Source organism: Physella acuta, unplaced genomic scaffold (assembly GCF_028476545.2).
Source record: "Physella acuta isolate Inbredline_101_S28 unplaced genomic scaffold, ASM2847654v3 ptg000259l, whole genome shotgun sequence".
Classification (NCBI taxonomy): Eukaryota; Metazoa; Mollusca; class Gastropoda; family Physidae; genus Physella; species Physella acuta.
The window spans coordinates 43357-70870 of NW_026731778.1; the positions used below are offsets into that span (position 1 = coordinate 43357).

At 38.3% G+C, this 27514-nt stretch overlaps 2 protein-coding genes and 1 pseudogene across 4 annotated transcripts; all 3 read left to right on the plus strand.

Annotated features, from left to right (window-relative positions):
• The first annotated feature begins 2632 nt into the window (after positions 1 to 2632).
• On the plus strand, positions 2633 to 9118 carry LOC131938921 (transmembrane protein 272). Of its 3 annotated transcripts, XM_059297155.1 has the most exons (7): positions 3211 to 3229; positions 3761 to 3822; positions 6077 to 6164; positions 6347 to 6457; positions 6590 to 6649; positions 6864 to 7067; positions 8269 to 9118. In XM_059297155.1, exons 2-7 carry the CDS (start codon positions 3772 to 3774, stop codon positions 8457 to 8459), a joined length of 705 nt encoding a protein of 234 aa, XP_059153138.1. In that variant the 5' UTR covers positions 3211 to 3229; positions 3761 to 3771; the 3' UTR covers positions 8460 to 9118. The 3 variants fall into 3 exon arrangements, with proteins under 3 accessions (XP_059153139.1, XP_059153138.1, XP_059153137.1); XM_059297156.1 differs by lacking the exons at positions 3211 to 3229; positions 3761 to 3822 and adding an exon at positions 2633 to 2693; XM_059297154.1 differs by lacking the exon at positions 3211 to 3229 and having other exon boundaries at positions 3688 to 3822.
• Positions 9119 to 14636: 5518 nt separating this feature from the next.
• LOC131938918 (uncharacterized) lies at positions 14637 to 20768 on the plus strand. The gene is made up of 6 exons (XM_059297150.1): positions 14637 to 15026; positions 15490 to 15577; positions 17554 to 17610; positions 17758 to 17778; positions 18204 to 18263; positions 20442 to 20768. The coding sequence occupies exons 1-6, from the start codon at positions 14637 to 14639 to the stop codon at positions 20624 to 20626; spliced, it is 801 nt and encodes a 266-aa protein (XP_059153133.1). The 3' UTR covers positions 20627 to 20768.
• A 5839-nt stretch (positions 20769 to 26607) lies between these two features.
• Positions 26608 to 27299, plus strand: LOC131938916 (COMM domain-containing protein 7-like; annotated as a pseudogene).
• Positions 27300 to 27514: the final 215 nt, after the last annotated feature.

The window sequence follows — 27514 nt, forward strand, 5'->3', positions numbered from 1 at the left end:
TGTGTTATTATGAAGCATTTCTTGATTCATGTAATAAAGGATCAATAGCGAACCTGCATCTTGAGTATCTATACTGTGGTCAATGTTGTCTAGAATGAGTGGTTAAACTCGTTAACACGTGGCACTACAGGCAATTAGGTCTCATTACATGTGACGTTGCGAGCATGGTAACTGTTGGCTCGTTACAATTGGCGTTGTCGGCAGGATAAATGTTCGCTCGTCACATATATATATATATATATATATACAATATCAACGAAAAAGCATGCAAACTTTCATCTACACTACCCCTTCCAACAAACTTCAGCCCAGGTCAAACGATAACGAATCGATGTCAAACAAGATGTCAGGAGTCAGGATTTGTGTGTCGATTCTACCCACTTCCCCCCCCCTCCCCCCCCCCCCCACCTCCCCTGTTGACACACATTGTCTCAGTAAGTCCCACCGCCGAAAAATGGCACACTTTTCTCGCACCCTCACATCCCAAGCTTTTTTTTTTTTCTATGAAAAATTAATTTCTTTCAAACGTGGGTCACGGATCTAGTTTAAAAATTCGGTATAGTTTTCAATCTTTATTCCCGTTTACAAAGTAGTCTTTAAAATACGCAAAAAACTTCTGAAATTCAACTGTTGTTTTTTTTTTTTTTTTGTTTGTTTTTTTAATGAAAAAGTGTGGCCATATTTCTCAACAGCCCCCCCCCCCCCCACCCAACACCTCCACCTCCTCTCTAAAAAATTTCGCACATTATTTCAAACATAAAAACTACCTCCACCCCCCCCCCCCCCCACACCCCCCCCCACACCCCCCCCCCCCCCACCCGATCACACACACCCGGTCCCCATTGATTAGAGTTTTAGCTGGTCTCCTCACACCTTTTACAGCCGGTAATTTCCACCAGTATCTTTTCATTACTCTTTGGCGTTTAAGCTGTCTTTACATGGTTGAATGAAGCTTTGAAATAGGATGCGATTTATGAGTGGCACTTAAATATTCAACACTATACACTCCCATAAATATTATTCGGCTGTATAGCAGAGTGTACAAAGAAAGGAAATCTCGATGCTATTTAAAGAGCCCATCACAAAAAAAAAAACAACGCTTTCTCCATAATAAAGCAGGATTAGGGAATTCCCCTTTTTTAATAATAGCAAGTCACGAGACATTTAATTCTGCTCACAGGAAGGTTCTAAAATTTTATCAAATGTGCAGACCCTAACGTAAAATAAATGTTAAAATTTAAAAAAAAAAACCTTTCCAAATTTATTATTTTTATTTTACTTTACCGTGCTTTAGTAGAATTGCAGAGGCGTAGCCACCTATTCCGGCGCCCGGGGTGGAGTATGAATTTTACGCCCCCTCCCTCCCATTTCTATTTATAGTTATTTCTTTCTGTGAAAAAGCCCCCCCCCCCCCCCCAGAGTTTCTTCCATGCATCTCTTCGCCCCCCCCCCCCCCCCGAACGGAATGAAATTTATATAATTTATATAGAAAATATATACTTTTATCAGTGTCCGCCCCGCCCCCCCCCCCCGAAGAAAGTTTACCGCCCCCCGAAAATTTCAAGTGCCCCCCGGAGAAAAAAGTCTGGAAGAAACACTGCCCCCCTCCCCCCCCCCCCCCCCCCCCAACCAGTTGGAAAAGTTTGTTGCGTTTCTTACTAGTTACTATACAGTAAGATTTTCTATTTCGGTGCCACGAAATTGATATGGAAAACAGTTAAATCAGTGTGTAAGGCACTGTAAGGCCTTGTAGTCGTCGATTTTCGTATCTTTGACTGTATATAATTCAATACTTCAGCTTAAACAGAACTCTTAATTTTTTTCAACCCCATTTGGCGCCCCCTCAGGGTCGGCGCCCTGGTCGGCCGCCACACCCGCCCTCCGCTAGCTACACCACTGTAGAATTGTTGTGTGAGAATTTTAAACTATTAATGATAATAGTTGTAGAAGTGCTTTGCAGAGATAGTTTTATGGCAACTCTTGCAACTAATGTTAAACCCAGAGTTTCTTTCTGGCATCCCATCGAGTCCAGACGAAATAGAAAAATTTATTCCATGAATTTTAAGTGCATACATGTCATATTATTCGGGAGTTATTTAGTAGGGAGAGCCTAACTTGCGGACGCATTGATGTCGAGTTGTGTTGATGGTAGCCTTTTTTACGGGAGCTGAGTTGACAGTCACCTTTACTTTAGGTGAAGGAATTAGCTCTAGAGGAGCAGAGTTTCTTCCAGGCAACTCTTTGGGGGGAAGAAGCCCCCCCCCCCGAAGAGAGTCTACCGCCCCCCCACCCCAAAAAAAACACTGATCTAAAATAGAAATAAAATAGTAAATACAACTCTCATCAAATAGATTCTATAAAACACAAAAGACCATAGTTATTGTTTCAGTTTTGAAACTTGTGGGGTTTTCTTTTACCCAAATTTGACTTACTAGATCTAGACTAATCTAAATTCTATATCTAGATATTCTAATCTGTGTTTTTGCTGTTGTTGTTGTTGTTTACTCCAATTTTCTCCCTGTTTTTTTTTAAATAATCGCAATGATGACAACGGAAATGGGTGGTTGCAAATAGGATCTACCACTGTTGCTACCTGCAGCCGAAGTGTTTATTGGGAATATAAGTGTAATGTTCTAAACTAAACTCAGAGTTGACAAAAGTATTTCAAGATGGCGTCTAACGATCATTCTTATGTTTGTACCTTGTGTTTTTTTTTTTAGTTTTACATTTGTGTTCATTTTAATATTATAGTATTGTCATTATTTAATCAAAGCTTTATCTTTAATATAGGGGCAGAATCTAAAATGTTCAAATAAAATAAATCTACGGGTATCTGACCCTTAACGTAGTTAGTTAAGTCGTGTAAGTGTGTATGTAATCAGTGTAGAGGTAGTAGGTAGAGGCCTAGGCCTAATCACTAATCTCAATCTTTTTGTTTCGCGACACAGATTTTTTTTCGCTTTTTTATTTTATAATTAATTAGATCTACATATAGATGTAGATCAAGACGTAGGCCTTGAATGTAGAATTCTCGTGTAAAGATACAACACTTTTGTTAATCTAGTAACTTAAGTCATTTTATGCCCTACTGTTTTCTTTCTTTTACGCGGATAGCGAATAAGCGGGAGTGGGGTAAATTTCACCATACTTAAGCTATATAAACGTCACTCGGTCACTGGTTCTCCATCTTTGTCTGGGGAAAAAATAATAATTTCGGATTTTCCCGATGGTGTTTATCCTTAGAAAATCATTGATTCTAAATTCTAGATTTAAAAAAAAAAAAAGAAAATAGGCTATACTAGACCTATACTATAGACTATAGAGTCTAGATTGAGATAGGTTGAAGCTAGGTCTATAGGTTGACAAATCATAAAATATATTAATATAAGCCAAAAGCTTGGCGTGGATTTATAAACTTAGTATTTTTAGTTTGGCTACGTTACCCGTTGCAGGCCCGTTGGCGTTGCAGTGTTACAGTATTTTTAACACTCACTGTAACAGGAGTAGCAGTACGGCTTTGAGTACGATTACACACACTCAACTGACTACCTCTAGATTCTAGATCTAAGTACTTACACCAGTATAACAAGATTAACAACTACAACATAACCTAAACTAGATCTACCTTAGTTTAGTAGTCTAGTTCTAGATTTTAGAAGACTATTAATTAGTAATTATTAGTAGAGACTAGTCAGTAGTAAGTTTAGGAGTTTAGTTAGGGTTACACAAAGTTTTCAATCTTCTGATTCATTGTGACCAGCACATTGTAAAATGGATACTTTTGATCCAAGAAATGAAGCAGCTCAGGCTCAAGCTCAACCTGTGAGATTATTTTATTTTCTTAAGCTCATGTCTTGAATTAGTGAAGGCCTACGCACTGACTTAGTCCCAAACCCAAACTTAGGGTAGCATATAGAATATAGATCTATATTCGTTTAGAATTACAAGAAAAAAATCACAACAACAGAAAAGATACATTATGCATCTTAAAGGAATTATTGTTTAACTAAATCTTTATAATTTTATTTTTATTGATTGATCCGAATAGCGGCCAAGGCTATAGCCACTAGATTATAGGGCGTATAAGGACCCGGGTCCTAATAGCGTCCGTGGCTACTGGGACCCGGGTCCGAACAGAATTAGATAAAGCCTTTCAACATAGACATAAATTTGTTAAATAATAAATAAATAATAATACTACTACCTCATCATAATGCCTCACAATATTTAATATAACAATAATTATAATTTTAGGCTTATAGCCCTATAATACAGTAGTAGTTGTAGGCTTATCTATAGTATTTAATATTTATTACTTTATAATAATACTATAAGAACTAACACATCATTTCAACATCAAAATGTTTTAAAGCAATGATATCACTTGTATTAGATCTAGATCTATAATCTATATAATAATATTTTGTTTCTTAGCTCTCACTTAAAAAAAAACTACTTTAAAAACAGTTTTGTTTCAATTAACATTGCAAAGTATAGTAAAGTTCCCTTTGAAACCTGCTGGCCCACTGGGCAGATGAAGTAGATTTCACATGTTTCTGTGTCCTCGGCATATGAAGAGATACTAGTGTGATAGTGTTGTCAGCCACCTTTACTTTCCCTAATGTAAGTCAGGTACTCATCAGAGTAGGGTGGACTCAGGGACATGCTACAAGACTTTTAGGTTGGCAGTTTGATGCTTTACAAATTAACCATGCAGTTAGTTACTTGTAAATTAAATTAGAAGTCTCTAGTATAGATTCAAGCTAAGGTTGGAATATTAATATTTAATATGTGTTAATGTAGATCAGGGGTCTCCAAACTTTTCAGTCCGAGGGCCGCATTAACTATCAAATTTCAGTTTGGGGGCCAGTTTCTTCCAGGCATGTCTTCGATTTTTCTGGGCAAAGTTCCTCAGCTATCACCAACAAAAGATTTTTCCTTGCCGCATCTGGCCCGCGGGCCGTAGTTTGGAGAAGCGTGATGTAGATTAAATGCAAATTCTAAATACAAAAGACAAACTCATGTTCTTGTCATTGGTGTTAAGTCAAAGCATAAGTTCTTTGTTACCTGGTACTAATTTAAAATTAATACTCATTCAAAACAAATATAGGCCTACTAGATATATTACTTTGCATGAAATATAATAAATATACAGTGCAATGTCAAATATATTTTTTCTAAAATGGATCTATTGTTATAAGCACCCTTGTCACTCAGCAGGGATTGATAACCCCTTAAAATTATTGAAAAATTCATACGCTATGTACTACAAAACATTATTTACTTAAACTTATTTATTCATTCTGATAAATTTACTTTACACGCTCTCCTTTTTCTTTGCCACAAGTTATAAGAAAATCACACATTCATACTGTGTCTTCAAAGATCTGCTAATGTCTCTATTGCTACATGCTGCAAACCCTGAGCTAAGGTTTCAGCCATACTGTGCCCCATACAGCTCCACTTCTTTCTTTACTTCAATAAAAAAGGGGTGTCTGTCGCTTCCTTGCGTTTTTTGCAGCCGTCCGTCATACTTCTCCTATGAGGAGCCATGATTCTTTCTAAGACTGGGTTTATTTCAGATGTGGCTATGGTTTCTATACTTTATTTTATGTGTGTGGATAAGTTGTTAGCTCAGCGCACAACTAGCTTAAAAGACCAGAGCACAATATTTAGGCTGGCCCCTGACCTGTTCTGCATGGCTTGTTTATATATATATATATATATATATATATATATATATATATATATATATATATATATATATATATATATATATATATATATAATTTAAGCTCATGTTTCAAGCTCAGTTTTCAACTGACTTATCTATCTTATCTCAGTATATATACACACAATTTTAAATATAAACATATAAACACAATGCCTATATATATATCTATCTTACCAGAGTTATATGTAGGCATTATGTTGATATGACTATGTATTTATATACATATATATCAACGATCTACTTTAACCTAAAATCTCTATCATTTATTTTCCCATCTTTTATTTTGTTTGTGCATAGAAAAGTTGTGATACAATCAATTACATTTCTATTTTCTAATTTTAGCAAAATCCGAACCCTGAAGACCCACCAGCCTACTCTGAGAGAGACAATGTAAAAGCCGGCGAAGGTCTCCCATCATATCACGATTCAGGTATTTTCTAATCATCTGTTTGATTATACCCTTATAAAATCTAATGCAACTAAAAGCACTTTGAATTATTTGCCTATATAGAGTAAGTAAACATTGTTCACAGCAAAGGATTAAATAAACTTTGTTGGCTTGTACAACACAACATCAGTTTGATATATTCACATTTATTTTTTTTAATACAGATGCACCTCCATCTTATGAATCCCTCTATGGAAGGGTCAAGGCTGCTAAACGAGATTCATCCAATGTGTTAACTTTCTTAAAAGCATTCTTAATCATTATTTTATCAACCAGTAGGTTTTTTCCAATATTTATTAAAAGTTTACTCTAAAATTTTAGTAAATATATTTTTTTTAACACTTTAGACCTGTTTATTGAAATGTAAAATATTGCTCAAATTTTAAGATGTTTTTTTTCTTTTATAGTTGGCTTCACAATAATTCTAGGAATTTTAATGGCTGTTCCTATTGCTATGATTGTTATTGGTAAGCAATTATTATAAAAGAATTTTCTTAAACATTTTTAGTTCTTTCTCGAGAAGAATGCAGTAGAAATAACGTAATATGCTTCTCATGTTAATTAGTTAATATTTATTAAATGGAAATTTAAATATTTTTTAAATATATCTAGTTGTGATTTTCACTTAATGTAAATGTAAAGTTTTGTAAAGCATATTTTCATTTTTTTTAATACTTTTAGGTGCCCTTTACAAGGATGATTGTCCACTTGAGCGCATGATCCCGATCTACCTAATTGTGGCAGGAAGTTTTGGTTGTGTCAAGAACTTGTTTAACTTAGTCCAAAGGTTTTGTAAATCAAAAGAGGAGATGGAAGAGGAGAGAAAAAAAGTCAACCCCTTGGAACAACTTGTCAACTGTTTTCTGTTTGCTTGGTTTATTGTAGGTGAGTCCAGATGGATAGCATTGATCTCATTTAAGTGTCGAGTTATCAGCAAGCAATGGCTTAGATAGGGGAGAAAAAATGTTCTATATTTTTATATGTGGGACAAAGTTGCCTAGAGGTAGAGCACTAGACTGCTAACACAAAAGTCTGGCGTTCAAGTACAGGGTTCAAATCAGTAGATTGTCCCTGAGTCCACCCAGCTCTGATGGGTACCTAACTCACATTAGGGAAACAAAGGTGGCTGGGCATAGTGCTGACCACATTATCCTCTTGTATGCCAAGGTCATTGAAACAGATAAACTCTACTTCAACTGCCCCATGTGTCTTGGGTACAAATGGGAAAAGATGATGAGATGATATTTCTATATACTATTGTTAGGGTGTAAGTAAAGATTCCTCTTTAGACCTAACGTCCAATGGGCAGATGTAGTTGTTCATGTTTCTTAACCTTGGCATATAAAAGGACAATGCAGTCAGCACTATGCCCAGTCGCATTTAGTTTCCCTAACGTGAGTTAGGTATCCATTTTAGCTGGGTGGACTCAGGGACTCGAGTTCAAACCCTCGGGCAGATGAGGCTCGTTAGCTGGGGACAGCCACTCTTCTAGGAGAGACAACTCCAAAACAACTGCTGCCTTGTAGTTTGTTCTTGGTTGGACAAAGGCTATGGAAGCAAATCCAAAAAGAAAAGCAGGCTGAAATCGGAGTCAATGACCATGATGGCGCATAACCAGTTGACACGTATCCTTAATTGTGATGGAGGCGTAATTGAGTCGGCAAAAACTCATGGTTGATAAATTTGTAAAAGGCTTGAGTTCAAACCCTCTGGCAAATAAGGCTCTATTCCTACCAACACTAAAAATTAGGAACGAAGAAGAAGAAGACCTAACTATCCGTTGGGCAGATGAAATGGTTCATATGTTTCTTTACCTCGGCATATAAAGGGATAATGTAGTCAGCACTAAGCCCAGTCGCATTTACTTTCCCTAACGTGAGTTAGGTACTCATTGTAGCTGGGTGGACTCAGGGACGTTCCACTAACTTGAACCCGTATTCAAACTCGAAACTATCGGGTTAGCAGTCTAGGGCTCCACCGCTAGGCCACGCCATCCCATTGTTAGGGTGAAGCTAAGTTAATGTTTGATATGGATAAAATCTACTACAATGTATAATTAGATCTTTTTTTGTAAAATAACTTACAGGATGTGTGTACATCTACCGAAATTATGATGAGGTGAGCTACGACCCTTTAAAAACGGATCACTACTGTGACAAGACTTTGTACTTATTTGCCTTTTGGGTGACGACTGCAGTCTACATCATCATGGCTATGTCCTGCTGCTGTGTGGTGTGTGTGGGCTGTGTAACTTGCCTGTTCGGGGAAAGCGAATGAGTTACTTTTGAACTTCTCAACAACATTTGCATCTGAAATTTAGTTAACACTGAATAAGACTACATATGTTAAAATAATTAAGACATCCAATATCTCTAAAGCAACTTTACATGCTAATCTAATTTATATATATATTTCATCTGAACTCTATTTAAAATCATCTTTACTCAATTATGTAAACTAACCAAAACTAAAATAATTAAGTTTCTTAACATTTTAAAAGTAATTTTATCAGCTTTTCAAATTCTTCAACTTGTTATTTAAATCTTAAGTTAAAAGATGCTAATTAAAATGATATAAAATTGAGTATTTAATGTGCGCAATGTTTTTTAAAATATTTTACTTTCTCAAATAGATTTTTTTTTGTAAAATTTGATTAGCACTAATTCAAATGTTGTTGACTTTTAATGAATACAATTTTCAAAATTACGACATCTCTATTTACTTTTTATTTACAAATGTATTTCTTCTGAAGGGTATATTGAAATTTATTTTTTAAACATGATTTGAAGTCAAACAAATCTTAATGTAAAGCTTGTTTGTAATTGTTTTAATTATTATTCCAGATTAATTTGGAATATTTTTCAATTAAAACTTTAAATTAATTTTTTTCTAGGTTTCTCAGTTTTTGTTTTAGTAATTATGATAATAATTTTGGCCAGTGTTTGGCCAGTGTGCATTGTAATAACCCTTTAATTTGTCATGTGTATAACATGTAATGATATTAATGTAATCTCTTTCTTTTACCCTAATTAATTTACATTTTGAAATTCTCTCAATGGTTGCTGGTTAGCAACTTAAGCTTACAATTTATATACATGTTTTCTAAATTTTGTATTATACTTGAGTGCCTTAAATAGGAACTTTGCTATCCTAGGTTGTATTTTTTAAACCCATTTATTATTTCAGTCTGCTAACTAAAATTTGTAACCAAATTTATTAACAGAAAAAAAAACATTATTTTACGGGGGTGTTTCACATCGATTGAACTTTTTAAAATTTATAAACCTTTTGCAAACTCTTTGCTTTTTTATATAACTGTTTATTTTTTTTATTTAGACATGATCCGTTGCTAATTTGTGCAACATTTAACTTATGGAATTTCTTTATTTTTTTTTTGGTGCATCTTAAATTCATTCATTAACACAGATTGTAAAAATATTGTTAAATTTTTAAAACTGGTTATCTTTGTAATGTTGTGCGAGAAATGTGTTTGGTGCTTTTTTTTTTTTTAATTTTTAGATAGTTTTTTTTCAAAGATAACTAATCAAAATTGTAGCATGATTGTAATATGACAGTTTTATTTTTATTCCAAACAAATAATTAAGAATTTTTATTTTACAAGATACTGTCTAGTCACATAATCTTCGTACTACACATAATTGGGACAGTCTAGCGGTAAAGCACTAGACTGCTAACAAGACAGTTTTTGAGTTCAAATGGGGGTTCAAGTCAGTAGAACATCCCTGAGTCCACCCAGCTCTGATGGGTACCTAAGTCATGTTAGAGGAAGTAAAGGTGGCAAGGCATATTTGCTGTCCACACTTTGGCTTCACACGCCCAGGTCACAGAAACAGATTAAATCTACTCCTCCCATAAACTTTCAAGTTCACACTGGGAACTTTACATACATATAATTCATTTTTTTCTTTATCATTTGTTTGCTAAAACAAAAAAGCACATTATTTAAAATAATGTAATTGTTATGTTTTATTTCCTCTGCTGTTTAATATGTTACTCTTTCATTTTTTATTATTGTGATAATTTTTCCCGCATTTAACCAGATAAAATACTTTTTTTTCTTGTAAATCGGGAGTCTTCTTGATGTACATTTTTTTAAAATTTGTTTTCCAAAAAAAACAACTTGTCATATACCTGAGTTTTCTGTAAAATCTTGAAGTAGGCGACATACATTTTTAAATAACAGTGCAATTTTTATTTATTTTCTAAAAGCCTTATTTTTTTTTTGCTTTAATTTTGAAAGACAGTATTAACAAATTAGCAATATGTTTAACAATCTGATTACTAAAAATGTAAGGGTTAACTCTCGTTTCTTAGTGGTGAAATATAATAAATACTTTATATATCTGTGACTTATGTTGCTTTTATTTTATTTATAGGAGGTTTTAATAGTTTCAGAGGTATCAAGAAAGGACTTCACATATTACATAGACTGAAACACAACCTGTTTACTTAATACAAATTGACTAAATTGTAGCTTTGACAGCTTTTTCTATGTTACTCCACTGGCATCTCAGATAACTTTTACTCATGGTGATCTCAAGGTCAGCTTTATGCCTAGCCACCTTTGCCATGAGTTAGGTACCCATCAGAACCGAGTAGACTCAGGGAGGTTCCACTGACTTGAACCTGGATTCGAACTCGAGACTTTCGCGTTAAAAGGTTAATGCTCGCAGCTAGGCCAAGCCGCCCCATCTCAAGGTGAACAGTGAATAAAGTAAAGAATACGTTGTGGGTAAACTCGTGGTGCACTGCACTGAGATATCTCATTCTGCTGAGTTACCCGTTAACCTCATTGTAAACTCATAGGGCATACTCTGAAGAAACCATAACAATTTACCATGACTTATCGCCCTTTATCTAAAATTCTCCTAATTCTTTTTCTGCTCCATTAGGAGTTTAGGTCCGAAAAGGTACCTCGCCAAGTGAACAGACAGATACTATGACATGCCCAAATAGAATCTTAAAGAAAAAAAATTTTTTTTTTTAAAGAAAAGTAGATAGATGCTTGTCTAATTAAATAAAATTACTTTTTCGTTTGGTTTTTTTCTTACAATAAAATGCTAATCCTCCCAGATCATGTACATATTATAAGCAACACATGTTTACGTTTTTAATCAAACCCCTACCCCTTATAAAGTTAATAAACACACTTATAGACCACCAGCATCATATAATATACCATTTCTAGAAACCACACCTTCCCATAATCATCGCACAACTGGTTGGCATATCACTATAATATTTACAGGAGTAGCCTATTTAGCAAGTGGCGTCGCTAGGTCGAGTGTCACCCCCCCCCCCCTCCTCCCACAAAAATGTAAGCTATATATATATATATATATATAAATAAATATATATATATATATATGTATATATATATATATATATAGAGAGAGAGAGAGAGAGTTGGTGTCACCCACCCCCCCTCCCCCTCCGATTTTGCCAAATAGCGTCAATTAATGCTCGCTTTATTTTACTCTATAAATTTACAGTTAGTGTCGCCCAACGCCTATGTAGATAGCATCAACACAGTTAAATATATAGAAGATTTTGTTTTTAATTAGAAATTAAAAGGAAATAAACCGGGAGTGATCTCCCCTAAACTTTCTCGAATATTCTTATATAAAATAACAGGGGATGGGAACTCGGGCTATAGACATGATTTTTAATCCATTTTAAATACTTAAAGTTTTAAAAATAGAATAAAATCTCGTAGACAAATTAATTGCACACCAAGTGAACGCCAAATAAAAAAGCGCATAATAGTGCGCAATATTATTATTACTTTTAAAAATTACATTAGTTTTTTTGAGAAATCGGAAGTAGCGTAAAGTACTACTTCCAGTCAACGGAAATTACTCAAAATTTAACAGAAGGTAGAGAATTAGATCTTTTACTTACAAGTGAAATTTCATTTATCTATCTGAAATAGTACTCAAGTTATAGGCTTTTGAAAAATTCAAAGTAGGAAAAGTACCACTTTCGGTTATCGGAAATCGCTCAAAAGTTGATACGGATCTACGCTTTTGATAAAATACTTATAGCTGTAACGGTACTCAAGTTATCGTGTTTACACACGGACAGACAGACAGACACACAGACAGACACACAGACATACGGACAAGATTGCAAAATTATGTTTTTCCGTATCAGTGAGGTGTAAAACGTCGAGATTTGTAAAAATCTCGATTTTTTTTTTTGCACGATTACAAGACTTTCTCTATACTTCGTATATACGAGAAAGTAAAAAGGGAGCACTTTTTTTTTATAAGTCCCGAGATTATTGTAATAAGAAGAAGGAACGGCCTAAACGATATTGTGTGTAAAATAAGAGCAAGAATGTCTCGACGGTTGAACTATGTCTTGCTAATGTCAAAGAAATGCTCCCAAATATATCACTGAGGTCAATTGCGAACGTGGATGAGAGAGATGGAAGAAAAGGTGCTGACCACAGGTAACACCTGGTATAAAATCAGGTGTTTTGCCTAGGACAGGGAGAAATTGCAGAGTTTTGTCGCTAACGTACACTCCACAGTTTGGCGGCGGTGGCCTAGTGATAGAACGCTTGACTGCTATAACACATTCAGAAAAATAAAGGACTTAAAGTCAGTTTAGGGGAGATCGCTCTCGATTTATTTATGTTGTAACATCGGCGTTTTGCACCTGCGGGACACAGTGCACCTATTAGCACTTTCCATGTTTTGAACACAAAATGTCGAAACAACATAAGTTTATGTTTATTACTAGGTTCGTGAATTAATGTTAGTAATTACAACAACATGAATTTTAATTAACCATCTAATAAGCGAATCATAGAAAAACCGATCAATAATACAGTTGAGACAGCTACTAATGCAGCACCATCACCATACTCTGCACCATAACTGCAAGCCTTACTACTGTTTCTACCAGGACTGAATTTACCGCCAGCAAGTTTACTGAACTTCCCAGGATTTTTACTGGAACAATCCCATTGTTACATATACAAGTAGGTCAAAGGGAATGTGTATAAATAATTAAGTAATCTCGATGTTAAATATTATTTACCAATGATTATGTGTGTTGATTTAGTTTATAGATAATGGGCAGGTGTAGAGTATTGTTGGGTAGTGGTCGAGTAAAAACATCAGCAAGAGGGAGGAGGAGAATTGACGGGAGTCATATTACTAAAGGTGGAGACGGGTTAGATGACCGCCGTGGCCCCGGAAGATGCGATTGGTTCAATTTAGCCATTAAGTGTAGTAGCCCACCGTATCCATAGCGTATGGCGGTTTTTAGAACGAAAGTAGGCGCCATAGTGCTCATGGGGAAGCTATGGGCGCCCGTGCTCACATGACCAAATTCAGTTTGACCGTTGACTCAAGTAGTGCCGTGCCCTTAACCCCCCCCCCCCCTGTGCATAACGCCAAATAGGCGGGCCCCAGGTACTAAAACAGCCGCTGGGAAACTCTTGGCATCAAACAGCATCTTACAGCTGGACCGCTGTCCCTCCGATATTTTTTGTTATAGCAGTTTTGTCAACAACCTCCCAACTGACGAATGAGTGAGGCTTAAAAGAAACAGACTTATTAACATGTACATATACGTAGACACACAGACGCACACATACATATATTATATATATATATATATATATATATATATATATATATATATATATATATATATATATATATATATATATATATATATAAATGTATATATATATATATATATATATGTATATATATATATATGTATATATATATATATATATATATATATATATATATATATATATATATATATATATATATATATATATAAATATATAAATATATAAATATATAAATATATAAATATATAAATATATATATATATATATATATATATATATATATATATATATATATATATATATATATATATATATATATATATATATATATATATATGTGTGTGTGTGTGTGTGTGTGTGTGTGTTACGGTCAAAGCCCGAAGTCAGCCAATGCGCGGATTGGCCAATATCGTCTCCCATTGGTCTGCGGACTGGCCATGGTGGACCGACCAAAGTCCGAATTAGAAGATCATGAGCAGATTTTGTCTTTTTTTTATGCCTTAAGGATCACGAAATTAAGTCTTTATTGATTATTAATTAAAGTAAATGACAGAAACATTCGTCAAATTTTTTATTGTACTATAGTCTCAATCAATCAATATTATCATTTGTTACAACAAAATGAACTTTTATAGCATATAGAATTACATAGCAGCTTGTTATTTTTACACTTGCATATATATATATATATATATATATCTATATATATATATATATATATATATATATATATATATATATATATAATATATTGCGAAATCAAACCTTTAGAGTGGTATTTTAACAACTTCGTTTTGCACACAGGTACACATTCGGCGTGTGTCATAAGGAAAATAATGTCGATTGCTAGCCAAGTATCTGAGAGGGATGATTACCCGGTCAGCGAGAGTACCGGTTATCAGGTTGTTGAGAGGAGAGTCGGTGGCCAGGTGGTCCAAAACACACCCGGTTACCAGGAGATCACCAGTGCACCAGCTTGCCAGATTGTTCAAGCGGCACGCTGTGGCCAGATGATGGCAAACACGCCCGCTTGCAAGGTGATCACAAGCTCACCGGGTTGCCAGGTTGTGCAGATGGCGGGTTGTGGTCAGGTGATCACAAAAACGACCGGTTGTCAGGTGATCACAAGCTCACCGGGTTGCCAGTTTGTGCAGATGGCAGGTTGTGGCCAGGTGATCACAAACACGACCTGTTGCCAGATTGTTGGAAACACTGCGTGTGACAAGGTAATTCGTATGGTAAAGATGGTAGCCTGTATATATATATATATATATATATATATATATATATATATATATATATATATATATATATATATATATATATAAATATGGAAATTTTTCATAATTATCTGATTTCTACCGTATTTGTATAATGTGCCTTTGACCACGTAGCCATTTAGGCAGAATACAGTAGAGTTTTATTAATTTCGTTTACTCAAAAAAATCAATATCACAGGCAATATGTGAGGCAATATTTAAATAAAAAAACTAAATAATTTTTTATTAAGTAAAATAATATTTAATTTGTAATATTATGTATTGCCGCTCTTAAGCCGAATTTTAATTGGGCTTGTTTCTTTTCAACAGAAATTTTTTTTTTTTTTGTTGTTGTTTTTTTTTAATTCATTTTTTAAATTCTTTATTCATAATAACCAATAATGTTTTGAATTTCTTATTTCTATTTCAGCAACATTCAGTCGTTGAAATGCCACTTTCACCAGCTTGTGCTGCGAGTGACCGTGTCAAATCTACTGAAGGTCCGTCGCCTCATACAGGTCAGGGTGCGTTTATATTGGATTTCATGTAAAATGCATTATGTGTAGAATGAGCGCATTTATAATGATCTACGGTTCCAATTTATTTTATCAAATCAGTAACCTTATTCATATATAACATAATGTGTCCAGAAGCAACTTTTTTTCTCTTTCCTACAATTATAAAAAACAGACTTTCTTTTGGGCATCTCTTTAAGGGGAAGAGTGGGAAGTCCCCCCCCCCCCCCCTCACCCATCCCAACGCCCGCCTCCTAACAATATAAAACAATTACGTTATTTAAATTTAAAAAAATATATAATTTATTTAGTGTCCGCGCCCACACCCGTGAAAGAAACAGGGGAAACAACTGTTGATAATCTAATATATAAAGCTCAATTCTGTATGTTTGAGAAATGTTTGTAATAAGTTTGTCGTGGATACTTGGATGGATTTAAGTGTTAGATTATTATAGTGCTCATGGTCTAAATTTGTGAGTTAAAAAATTACTATTGAAAGTGTTGGGAAATAATTTTCATTTTTCAAACAGATAGTAATAATTGTCCGCATGTTCATTAAACACAATTTTAAAAAAATATCATCTTTTACAAAAATTCTAATGATGTCTGAAAATTATTTATATTTAGTCCTTTAGCACTTACTTCCCTTTGATTAATTAGGAAAACACAATTACTTCCCTTTATAAAACATTGCATTAGTGGAAAAGAATTTACTTTTTATTACTTTGTTTTGGTGTTGGGGAAAAAATAATTACATAATTAGCGGGGATTGATCAAGTGCAAATGTTGTAGGTATTTTACGGATAAGCTTGGAGTATTATAATTTGTTCATTAAATTGAAACAGGCGCGTCCACCGGCGCCCCAACCAGGGTTCAATTTGGCACCCTGGGCTATCCTGTGAGCGCCATGGTGCATAATTTCGCTTTAAACAGTGCGATAGAGTATGGTTAAGAAAGGTTACTACCGTCTTTAAGTGAAACGAATGCGGGCGTCCTCTGGCGCCCAGACAGGGTGCTATTTGGGGCCCCGGGCCTCCCGTGTTCGGTTTGGCGTCTAAGTTCGTTTAAGTGAGTGCAAAAGACTATGAATAAGTTGGGATAATATAGTCGTTTATTAAGCTGAAACAATCGATTCCGCCCCGGGCTAGACTGTGAGCACTTTGCGTTTAAATTCGCGTTAGTGTTTTCTTTGTGTTTAGGTTGGGTTTGCGTTAGTGGTTGCGTTTTGATTTTGTTCGTTTTTGTTCTTTCTTTTTTCGTTTTCGTTTGTGTTTTTTTCTTTGGGTTTGTATTTGTATTTGTTTTTGTGGTTTGTTTTGCGTTTGGATTTGGTTTGTTTTCGTTTGCTTTTTCGTTTGTGTTTTTTCTTTGGGTTTGTGTTTGTGGTTGGTTTTGCGTTTGGATTTGGTTTGTTTTCGTTTGCTTTTTCGTTTGTGTTTTTTCTTTGGGTGTGTGTTTGTGTTTGTGGTTGGTTTTGCGTTTGGATTTGGTTTGTTTTCGTTTGCTTTTTCGTTTGTGTTTTTTCTTTGGGTGTGTGTTTGTGTTTGTGGTTGGTTTTGCGTTTGGATTTGGTTTGTTTTCGTTTGCTTTTTCGTTTGTTTTTTTTCTTTGTATTCGTATTGGTGGTTGTGGTTGGGTTTGTTGTTAGGTTTTTGTTTTCGTTTGCTTTTTTGTTTGTTTTTTCTTTGTGTTTGTATTGGTGTTTGTGGTTGTGTTTGTTGTTAGGTTTTTGTTTTCGTTTGTATTTGTAATTGTGTTAGCGTTATGTTTGCGTTTTGTTGTTTTGGTTTTGGTTGGTTGTGGTTTGGGTGGGCAATGCCGGGTTTATGATGATTACTAAACACACAGGTAATGGTCTTTAACAGAAAGGTTTTTCACGGAAGCCAGAGCAGGGCCTGGCTGGGACGGCTAGTATAGGATAAAACATAAATTAACATCAAACTATGATTTTTTTATATTGACATCTATTCCCCATGCAGATAGACCTACTCCTTCATCTGCTGAAACCTCAAATGTAAAGTTCAAGTCTTCAAGACGTGAGTTCTCATCTCCTTCCTTTCTCTTATACCTTTTGTACTTTAACGATTGGGTGAGTTATTTTTTTTATCTCTATGTTTTTGTTTGACATCTTTTGTACTTTTACAATTTATTGAGTTTTTTACCTCTATGTTTTTATTTTACAGCTTATGCACTTTTACGATTCGGTAAGTTTTTTATCTCTATGTTTTCGTTTGACATTTTTTGTACTTCAAGGAATAATTATGTGAGCTCTCATCTCCTTTCTATTATCATCATCATCTTTTCCCATTCGTGCCCAAGACACATGCGGCAGATGAAGTAGAGTTCATCTGTTTCAGGTACCTCGGCATGCGACAGCAGTATACCCAGCCGCCTTTGCTTTCCTTAACGTGAGTAAGTTACCCATCGCAGCTTGGCTGGGGGACATTGTTCTGACTTGAACTCGGATTCGAGCTCGAGACTTTCTGGTTGGCAGCCCCTTACATACTTACATCTATTGTACTTTAATTAACGATATGAGGAACATTTATTTATAAACAATTTATAAATTGCATTATGAATATTAAAAAAAATACATTTCAAATTTTTAAAAGATTATATTTTCCTACAGTTGGTTTAACACTTTATGTTGCAACTTGCCTCGTGTCACCTATTTCAATGATTGTTGTTGGTAAGATTTTTTTTTTTAATTTATAATTCTTTAATAGAAGAGTGATAAAATTTAATACGTTTCTCAAATAAACTGAAGCATTTTAATGAAAATTTAAATAAACAAAAGATGCGTTTTTCTTCTAAAATAGAGTAGTGATTTTAAAGGGTTCCCAAAAAAAAAATGGAAAACTTCGCAAACAGAAAAATGCGCAAACTAATTGTTTTGTTTTATTTTGTTGAAACATGTTTTATTATGCTGTAATGTACCTGTTTACACTCTTTTTAAATGTCTATAAATGCTCGATGTAAAAAAACAAAAATACCCATGTGCCCTTTTTTTGTGCGCAGTTTTCCGTTGAGCAGTGTTCCGTTACGCATCTTTCCGGTCACCTTTTTAAAGAATGTGTTGTAAAACATGCGCACGTAACCATGTCTAATACTTCTAGGTGCGCTTTACTTGGATGATTGTCCTATCGAACACATGATTCCAATCTACCTCATTGTAATGGGGAGCTTTTTTTGCGCCTACGCTTTGGCAGTTATACTGGAACATTTGATGTTGAAAGAGGAGGACAAATATAAAATAAGCCCAATGGAAATTATCATTATAGTTTTTATAATAGTCTGGTTTATTGCAGGTGAGTTAACATGAATAGTTGTATAACACTTGATTTGGTTTTTTCGTAAGCAATTCTTTTTAGATGGGGTGGGGGAGAAGGGATGCTGAAATGGGCTGTGTTCTTTTTAACAAAGGTATCTATATATTTTGAGTCCGCCATACGGGTTGTCCATAAATAATGTTACTCTGCTAGGGGGAGGAGGTGTTCAGTAAGTGTGATGAGATTTTTTCATTTAAAAAGTAAAATCGGAAAAAGAATTTTAACCATTATTTCACGATTTTTTAAACTTCTTTTTTTTTAAATTGAGATAGAAATTAATATTTTCAATGTTGATTGAGCTCTGTTTTTTTTAATCGCTGTTTTTAGTTTAAAAATGCGGTTCTGGGGGTGTTTGTAGGCTGATGTGCAGGAAACTGCGCAATCGGAAAACTGCGCAAACAAAAATGCCCTTGCGCACTTTTCCGTTGCGCATCTTTCCGATCCACTTATATTAGGTGAGGGGTAGGTATGAATATGGGATGACGTGGCCTAGCGGTAGAGAGTATTACGAACGCTATTCTGACAGTCGCAGAGCTAGCGAACGCCCCGGGTTCGTTTTGAGATGGCTAATGACAGATGTCAACTACAATGGAGAGTGTTAGACACACAACAAAACTCAACGTGGGCTCGTGAATAAAATCTAGGGGAATAACATGCTGAACTGGTGTGACTCACAACAACTTTAAACGGTCAACAACCTTTTAATATGAGTACAGGAATAAAAGTGACACTAGGTCTGTACAAAATAATATAGAATCTAAGAGTACAAAATAAAGCGAAACCCAACTTACAGTTGATGAAAAATTACTAGTCTAGATTACGAATATCACAGATATGGCACTAGATAAAGAACGCAGCTTAAGGAAAATTACTGCAAGCACTGAATAAACTTAGAATCACCAATAATAGGGGGAAAAATTGCTGCTATAAACTATGTAACACAAAATGGCGTCACACACATGGCACTCTCTCTCGAGATCTCTGATAGAAGGCTGCGCAGAGCCTGCGCGTTCAGGGTTTTTAAATCAGATCAGAACCAGGGGAGGTCACTCCAAAGTCATAAGACTATTGTTTGGGATTTTACCAAAGTTCGAAATAACCAATTAAAATTTATTGGAAAATTTCATCACCTGACGTGACTGAAAAATACTGGTGATTGTACCACAACTCTCCCAAGGTCGATTACATAAGCCAAAAACTAAATTATAAAAAAAATAAGACCTAAGTAGGTGACAAGAGCTAGACTACTAACCCGAAAGTCTCGAGTTCGAATCCAGGTTCAAGTCAGTAGAACGTCCCTGAGTCCACCCAGCTTTGGTAAGTATCTAACTAGCGTTACGGAAACTATCCCTTCATTTGTCGGGGTCTCTAAAACATACGAACGAGAAAAGAAAAAGAAAGAGGTATGAATTGTCCAGAAAAGTGTGACGTCATTTATGGATAACCCCTACACCCCTGCCCCCCTCCCCAATAAAGCCTAAGCTACAAATAATTAAGACGTTGAGTTGCCAGTTTATTATTATAATTCATCATTGCAGGTAATGTGTGGATCTTCCGCATCTCCGGTGAAGTGAGCTACGAGCCGACATCCAACAAATACTGTCACAAGACTTTGTATGAATTCTCTGTCGTTCTTACTAACGCCGTCTACACGGTATTGGGCGTGTACTGTGGATTGTTTTTGGTGTGGTGTGCCGCTAGCCTGATGGGTGAAGGGCATTAAACTGTGTTCACACCTCTCAGCAAGTGCTACTATGGGAAGAAAAGCTTTTAACAAGAATTTGTGAAAGGTAAACGGAATTAAGAAACCCAAAAGTTGTACTATAAATTGAAAAAAAAATTTAAAATTGTCATCAAAACTTTAACACTAATTAAAATTGTCATCAAACCTTAAACACTAATTAAAATCGTGTAAACATTTTGTCACCTCTGACTGTGTTTAATTCGTTTGCTTCTTTTTTTTCTGTGACTGTGATGAGGATGAAAATTGTAATTAAAATTGTAAGTTATTGTACAGACCATTACAAGCGACCATAATGAGAACTATTTCTTTGACACAAGAACAAAATAATACAAGACGAAGAGGTGTACGTTTCAACAAAACCATCATAACTAATGTGTTATGGCCCTCGTTGTATTCAACCAGCATTGGCCACTCATGTATCTATCGTCCATCCACCCATCACCCCGCACCTACCACTCGTGTATCTATCGTCCATCACCTAAAACTCGTGTATCTATCACCCATCCACCCATCACCCCGCACCTACCACTCATGTATCTATCGTCCATCCACCCATCACCCCGCACCTACCACTCATCTATCGTCAATCCACCCTTCACCCCACACCTACCACTCATCTATCGCCCATCCACCCATCACCCCACACCTACCACTCATGTATCTATCACCCATCCACCCATCACCCCACACCTACCACTCATATATCTATCGTCCATCCACCCTTCACCCCGCACCTACCACTCATCTATCGTCCATCCACCCATCACCACGCACCTACCACTCATCTATCGTCCATCCACCCATCACCCCACACCTACCACTCATCTATCGTCCATCCACCCATCACCCCGCACCTACCACTCATGTATCTATCGCCCATCCACCCATCACCCCGCGCCTACCACTCATCTATCGCCCATCCACCCATCACCCCGCGCCTACAACTCATGTATCTATCGCCCATCCACCCATCACCCCGCGCCTACCACTCATCTATCGCCCATCCTCCCATCACCCCGCACCTACCACTCATGTATCTATCGCCCATCCACCCATCACCCCGCACCTACCACTCATGTATCTATCGCCCATCCACCCATCACCCCGCACCTACCACTCATGTATCGCCCATCCACCCATCACCCCGCACCTACCACTCATCTATCGCCCATCCACCCATCACCCCGCACCTACCACTCATCTATCGCCCATCCACCCATCACCCCGCACCTACCACTCATGTATCACCCATCCACCCATCACCCCGCACCTACCACTCATCTATCGCCCATCCACCCATCACCCCGCACCTACCACTCATCTATCGCCCATCCACCCATCACCCCGCACCTACCACTCATCTATCGCCCATCCACCCATCACCCCGCACCTACCACTCATGTATCACCCATCCACCCATCACCCCGCACCTACCACTCATCTATCGCCCATCCACCCATCACCCCGCACCTACCACTCATGTATCGCCCATCCACCCATCACCCCGCACCTACCACTCATCTATCGCCCATCCACCCATCACCCCGCACCTACCACTCATGTATCTATCGCCCATCCACCCATCACCCCGCACCTACCACTCATCTATCGCCCATCCACCCATCACCCCGCGCCTACCACTCTATCGCCCATCCACCCATCACCCCGCACCTACCACTGATGTATCTATCGCCCATCCACCCATCACCCCGCGCCTACCACTCATGTATCACCCATCCACCCATCACCCCGCACCTACCACTCATCTATCGCCCATCCACCCATCACCCCGCACCTACCACTCATGTATCTATCGCCCATCCACCCATCACCCCGCACTTAACACTCATCTATCGCCCATCCACCCATCACCCCGCACCTACCACTCATGTATCTATCGCCCATCCACCCATCACCCCGCGCCTACCACTCATGTATCACCCATCCACCCATCACCCCGCACCTACCACTCATCTATCGCCCATCCACCCATCACCCCGCACCTACCACTCATCTATCACCCATCCACCCATCACCCCGCACCTAACACTCATGTATCGCCTATCCACCCATCACCCCGCGCCTACCACTCTATCGCCCATCCACCCATCACCCCGCACCTACCACTCATCTATCGCCCATCCACCCATCACCCCGCACCTACCACTCATGTATCACCCATCCACCCATCACCCCGCACCTACCACTCATCTATCGCCCATCCACCCATCACCCCACACCTACCACTCATCTATCGCCCATCCACCCATCACCCCGCACCTACCACTCATGTATCACCCATCCACCCATCACCCCGCACCTACCACTCATCCATTGCCATCCACCCATAACCCCGCATCTAACACTCATGTATCGCCCATCCACCCATCACCCCGCACCTACCACTCATGTATCACCCATCCACCCATCACCCCGCACCTACCACTCATCCATTGCCATCCACCCATCACCCCGCACCTACCACTCATGTATCACCCATCCACCCATCACCCCGCACTTACCACTCATCTATCGCCCATCCACCCATCACCCCGCACCTACCACTCATGTATCACCCATCCACCCATCACCCCGCACCTACCACTCATCTATCGCCCATCCACCCATCACCCCGCACCTACCACTCATGTATCACCCATCCACCCATCACCCCGCACCTACCACTCATCTATCACCCATCCACCCATCACCACGCACCTACCACTCATGTATCTATCGCCCATCCACCCATCACCCCGCACCTACCACTCATCTATCACCCATCTACCCATCACCCCGCACCTACCACTCATCTATCGCCCATCCACCCATCACCCCGCGCCTACCACTCATGTATCTATCGCCCATCCACCCATCACCCCGCGCCTACCACTCATGTATCTATCACCCATCCATTCATCACCCCGCACTTACCACTCATCCATTGCCATCCACCCATCACCCCGCACCTACCACTCATCTATCGCCCATCCACCCATCACCCCGCACCTACCACTCATGTATCTATCACCCATCCATTCATCACCCCGCACTTACCACTCATCCATTGCCATCCACCCATCACCCCGCACCTACCACTCATCTATCGCCCATCCACCCATCACCCCGCACCTACCACTCATCTATCGCCCATCCACCCATCACCCCGCACCTACCACTCATCTATCGCCCATCCACCCATCACCCCGCACCTACCACTCATGTATCACCCATCCACCCATCACCCCGCACCTACCACTCATCTATCGCCCATCCACCCATCACCCCGCACCTACCACTCATCTATCGCCCATCCACACATCACCCCGCACCTACCACTCATGTATCTATCGCCCATCCACCCATCGCCCCGCACCTACCACTCATCTATCGCCCATCCACCCATCACCCCGCACCTACCACTCATGTATCTATCGCCCATCCACCCATCACCCCGCACCTACCACTCATGTATCTATCGCCCATCCACCCATCGCCCCGCGCCTACCACTTATCTATCGCCCATCCACCCATCACCCCGCACCTACCACTCATGTATCTATCGCCCATCCACCCATCACCCCGCACCTACCACTCATGTATCTATCGCCCATCCACCCATCACCCCGCACCTACCACTCATCTATCGCCCATCCACCCATCACCCCGCGCCTACCACTCATCTATCGCCCATCCACCCATCACCCCGCACCTACCACTCATCTATCGCCCATCCACCCATCACCCCGCACCTACCACTCATGTATCACCCATCCACCCATCACCCCGCACCTACCACTCATGTATCTATCGCCCATCCACCCATCACCCCGCGCCTACCACTCATGTATCACCCATCCACCCATCACCCCGCACCTACCACTCATCTATCGCCCATCCACCCATCACCCCGCGCCTACCACTCATGTATCTATCGCCCATCCACCCATCACCCCGCACCTACCACTCATCTATCGCCATCCACCCATCACCCCGCGCCTACCACTCATGTATCTATCGCCCATCCACCCATCACCCAGCGCCTACCACTCATGTATCTATCGCCCATCCACCCATCACCCCGCACCTACCACTCATCTATCGCCCATCCACCCATCACCCCGCGCCTACCACTCATCTATCGCCCATCCACCCATCACCCCGCACCTACCACTCATCTATCGCCCATCCACCCATCACCCCGCACCTACCACTGATGTATCTATCGCCCATCCACCCATCACCCCGCGCCTACCACTCATGTATCACCCATCCACCCATCACCCCGCACCTACCACTCATCTATCGCCCATCCACCCATCACCCCGCACCTACCACTCATGTATCTATCGCCCATCCACCCATCACCCCGCACTTACCACTCATCTATCGCCCATCCACCCATCACCCCGCACCTACCACTCATCTATCGCCCATCCACCCATCACCCCGCACCTACCACTCATCTATCGCCCATCCACCCATCACCCCGCACCTACCACTCATCTATCGCCCATCCACCCATCACCCCGCACCTACCACTCATCTATCGCCCATCCACCCATCACCCCGCACCTACCACTCATCTATCGCCCATCCACCCATCACCCCGCACCTACCACTCATCTATCGCCCATCCACCCATCACCCCGTATGGAGTATGGGCTAAGATAGTTGTAAGAATCTAACCTGGTTATAATTGTGTGTAAAAATCGAACATGGCTTATAAATGTATTGGATTTGGTTTGAGTATGGACTAATATAATCTCTTTGCAGAGTAAAATAAGAAACATTTTATCGTTTTCTATAGTGTGAATCATATCAATTTTTATAGAAATAAAATCATCTACACATAGCTACGATGAATACGAAGTGATTACATTGTTGAATCATTTAGCTGTTAATAGTGTACAATGTTTATCTATTTAAATAAACCGGGAGTGATCTCCCCTAAACTTTCTCGAATATTCTTATATAAAATAACAGGGGATGGGAACTCGGGCTATAGACATGATTTTTAATCCATTTTAAATACTTAAAGTTTTAAAAATAGAATAAAATCTCGTAGACAAATTAATTGCACACCAAGTGAACGCCAAATTAAAAAGCGCATAATAGTGCGCAATATTATTAGTACTTCTAAAATTTACATTAGTTTTTTGAGAAATCGAAAGTAGCGTAAATTACTACTTCCAGTCAACGTAAATTACTCAAAATTTAACAGAAGGTAGAGAATTAGATCTTTTACTTACATGTGAAATTTCATGTATCTATCTGAAATAGTACTCAAGTTATAGGCTTTTGAAAAATTCAAAGTAGGAAAAGTACCACTTCCGGTTATCGAAAATCGCTCAAAAGTTGATACGGATCTACGATTTTGATAAAATACTTATATGTGAAATTTCATCAACCTAGCTGTAACGGTACTCAAGTAATCGTGTTTACACACGGACACACAGACACACACACACACAGACATACGGACAAGATTGCAAAATTATGTTTTTCCGTATCAGTGAGGTGTAAAACGTCGAGATTTGTAAAAATCTCGATTTTTTTTTTGCACGATTACAATACTTTCTCTATACTTCGTATATACGAGAAAGTAAAAAAGTAATTTCAATCACTTCCCAATTTGTTTTAATTATGGGGTAAGGGAAACAACTTTTAAAGAACTCCCTTAGTCAAAACAAAAATTATTTACAATACTAATACGAACAAATAACTAAACTTGCAACTGTTTTTACACAAAGTATGTTTGAAATAAGAATTTGTTAGATACAAAATGTACATGTTTGTGTATTTTTTGCAAATAAATATAATGCTGTTCCGTATTTTAAATTTTCAAACGATATTAATATTTTGAAGAAATTTTGTAGTGATGCGAAATCTTCACTAAATTCATTTGTTACGCTAACTGATATCGCATTAATGCGATCTATATTTTCAAAAAGAACCCAAACAAACAAGATGGCAGCTACGTTCAACTTTATAAAAGAAACTCCACCAGATTCAATGTTTAGTGACTTTCAAGCGTTGAATAAATTTCAGAATGAGCCCTTCAATCAACTTGTACAGTTTGCATTCCAGTTTCTTTTAGAACCCAGCAAGTCTGCCCGATTGATGTCACAGCTGGAGGAATTTGCTCAAGAAAATAGTATTAGTGTTGGCCCTTTAAGAAATGTGTTCAAAAGTTTGGTCTCTTTACCTAATTCTGCTCTAAAAAAAAGCTTAAGTTCTGGGCAACTCTAGGAGGATCTTCAAACTTTAGGACTCTCAGCACAAAAAGCAAAAGAAGTGGCCAGCCATTTTGAAGCAAATCTAGTAGCTTTGTCAAGAGGTGCTCAAGGACAAACTTTAATGGTCAATCAATTAGTGGACATAGAGTGGAAATTTGGAGTCACAGCATCCAGTAGTGAGTTGGATAAAGTTGGAAACACATTCTTGCAGTTGAAGCTTGTGATAAACACTGGAAATGGTACCAAAAATGTGTTCTTAGAATTGACATTACCACAGTTTTATTCCTTCTTGCATGAAATGGGAAAAAGCAAAAGCCAGCCTGGAGTATCTTGGATGATAATGTGATACCATGTTATAATGTAATCAAATAAATGTTTTCCTATGTTGTCTACATATAATGAATGCTTAATAAATGTCAATAACTTTGGGGAAAAAAAAATTCAAAAAGAAAAAAAAAAAATTTCAATAGAACATACTTATCAAATCCAAAGTATTAAAGAACTATCATTTCCAACCAGCTTGGGATAGGTGAAGCGGAGTTCACCTGTTCAGGGATGTCCTGCGGAGTCGGTCCAACATATTAGGATAGAAATAACATTCTAGAAGTCATTTTAATTTGAATATGTT

Coding starts and splice junctions, on each gene's coding strand:
- LOC131938918 (XM_059297150.1), top strand. CDS start 14,637: ATGTCGATTGCTAGCCAAGTATCTGAGAGGGATGATTACCCGGTCAGC. Junction 17,611..17,757: donor AAAGTTCAAGTCTTCAAGAC/GTGAGTTCTCAT, acceptor TTTATTTTACAG/CTTATGCACTTTTACGATTC. Junction 17,779..18,203: donor TTATGCACTTTTACGATTCG/GTAAGTTTTTTA, acceptor ATTTTCCTACAG/TTGGTTTAACACTTTATGTT.
- LOC131938921 (XM_059297155.1), top strand. CDS start 3,772: ATGGATACTTTTGATCCAAGAAATGAAGCAGCTCAGGCTCAAGCTCAA. Junction 6,458..6,589: donor AATCATTATTTTATCAACCA/GTAGGTTTTTTC, acceptor TTTCTTTTATAG/TTGGCTTCACAATAATTCTA. Junction 7,068..8,268: donor GTTTGCTTGGTTTATTGTAG/GTGAGTCCAGAT, acceptor AATAACTTACAG/GATGTGTGTACATCTACCGA.